Source organism: Solanum stenotomum, unplaced genomic scaffold, assembly GCF_019186545.1.
Source record: "Solanum stenotomum isolate F172 unplaced genomic scaffold, ASM1918654v1 scaffold25152, whole genome shotgun sequence".
Classification (NCBI taxonomy): Eukaryota; Viridiplantae; Streptophyta; class Magnoliopsida; order Solanales; family Solanaceae; genus Solanum; species Solanum stenotomum.
This window is the reverse complement of record NW_026028407.1, coordinates 1-1,580: the sequence shown is the minus strand read 5'-3', so window position 1 is coordinate 1,580 and position 1,580 is coordinate 1. Positions and strand designations below refer to the sequence as shown.

The following is a 1,580-nucleotide window of genomic DNA, read 5'->3' as shown; positions in this document are numbered from 1 at the left end:
TCATGTGATCAAATTCATAATTAGATCTCAAAAGTTTTCTGGCCCCCCATTATTTCCCCATTGGCTTTTCCCTAACGACGAAATCAAGTCGTTACATTATTCTTCCAAGACACTTTTGAAGCTTGTGAACACACAACTATCTTGCTCAAATTTTTTTCTTTGAAGCCTTTAAGAACATGCATACAAGATTAAATAAAAGATAAAAATCAATGCTTTTATATTACAAAAAAAAAAATCCCAAGAAACTAGGAGGCACTCTAAGCTTCTTCACTTGGTTTTTGGAGATTCATTAATCCTTTTGTCAACCATATTGCTGTTTCTCTAGAAGAAACAACTTCTTCACCAAATGGTTTTAGCACACCAGCTAATTCCTCTAGCTTTTTATGCTTAAGTAACTCTGCACAAAGTTCAAGTAATGACTCTAATGCTTCTTCCCTTCCATTGCTCATCATACTATTGTTGTTCCCCTGTAACAAATTTAGTGTAGTCATTACTGAAGTATCACTCGATGCTCGTTTGTGACCATTGCGTTTTTCTGTATGTTGATTAGTACTTAGATGATGAATGGCTTTTTCTCTAACTTTATTGGCATGTGATGCAACTTCAACATATGGTTTTGGTATTCCTGATTTCTTATAAAAGCATTTTGTACCTTTCTTTCCCTTAGTTTGCCTTTCAATCTTCTGAATTGTACCTTCAATTGTATTATCAGTCAAGGTACTTCTTGTAGAGCTTATGGAATTAGTACTTTCACTTTTCTTGACGGATATGGTTTGGAGTCCTTCATTCTCCAAATTTTCAATTTTCTTTGTCTGAACGTTAGATTCAGTACCTTTGAATTCATGAACAACTCTATCAACTGCAACAACCTTCTCATGTTTTTTTGCTTGTCTAATATACTTGGAAGTTGAATTCTCGCGAGTTTGATCAGGATTCTGTTTAACTTCCTTCTTAGAACATACTTGAACAAATGCTGGTGACAAATTCTGATATTTAGCAATATATGGTTGTAAATGTGGATGCCTTAACAACTCTGCAGCCTAATATATTCAGACACAAGAAGTAATGAATCAGTAAATATCTATGCAACATTATTTTGGAATACAACAAAATGTAAGTAGTAACACGTACCGTAGGTCTATGTTCTGGGTTTTTTCTTAGCATGCTTTTAATCAGTCGTTTCCTGGAACGAACAAATCAATATAAGAAATTGATGAAGCTGCAGTCACAAACTTAACGTACTGTGGAAATGAGAAATCGATGTATCTTCTTACCATGTAGAAGAATATATGGTTGGAAGTGGAGATATAGTAGATCTATTTATTTTGTTGATTAGCCCAGCCATATCCTGTTTTTGGAGTTAATTTCACATATGGTCACAGAACGTAAAACATTATAGTTGTTATAGTCTGTAAAGTTTAATGACTAACCGTAGCACGAAATGCAGCTTGATGGGCAGAAATTTCAAACATACAACAACCTGAGAAGCAAACCATTATAATCAATGTTGATCAATTGAGAATGCAAAAATTGCACTTTTGATAAGTTGAACATGATGATTTACCTAGAGACCATATGTC

At 33.9% G+C, this 1,580-nt stretch overlaps 1 protein-coding gene across 1 annotated transcript; it reads right to left on the bottom strand.

Moving 5' to 3' along the window:
* Positions 1-218: 218 nt before the first annotated feature.
* On the bottom strand, positions 219-1,574 carry LOC125851352 (serine/threonine-protein kinase Nek6-like). Its single transcript, XM_049531132.1, has 6 exons — positions 1,565-1,574; positions 1,431-1,480; positions 1,275-1,348; positions 1,132-1,183; positions 492-1,040; positions 219-449 (listed from the first exon to the last, which is right to left on the bottom strand). Exons 2-6 carry the CDS (start codon positions 1,470-1,472, stop codon positions 258-260), a joined length of 909 nt encoding a protein of 302 aa, XP_049387089.1. The 5' UTR covers positions 1,473-1,480; positions 1,565-1,574; the 3' UTR covers positions 219-257.
* Between the last annotated feature and the right edge of the window lie 6 nt (positions 1,575-1,580).

Excerpts from the sequence above, each read along its gene's own strand:
- LOC125851352 (XM_049531132.1), bottom strand. The coding sequence starts at position 1,472 with ATGTTTGAAATTTCTGCCCATCAAGCTGCATTTCGTGCTACG. Across the intron at positions 1,184-1,274 it reads ACCATATATTCTTCTACATG|GAAACGACTGATTAAAAGCA; the intron begins GTAAGAAGATAC and ends TGTTCGTTCCAG. Across the intron at positions 450-491 it reads CATCGAGTGATACTTCAGTA|ATGAGCAATGGAAGGGAAGA; the intron begins ATGACTACACTA and ends AACAATAGTATG.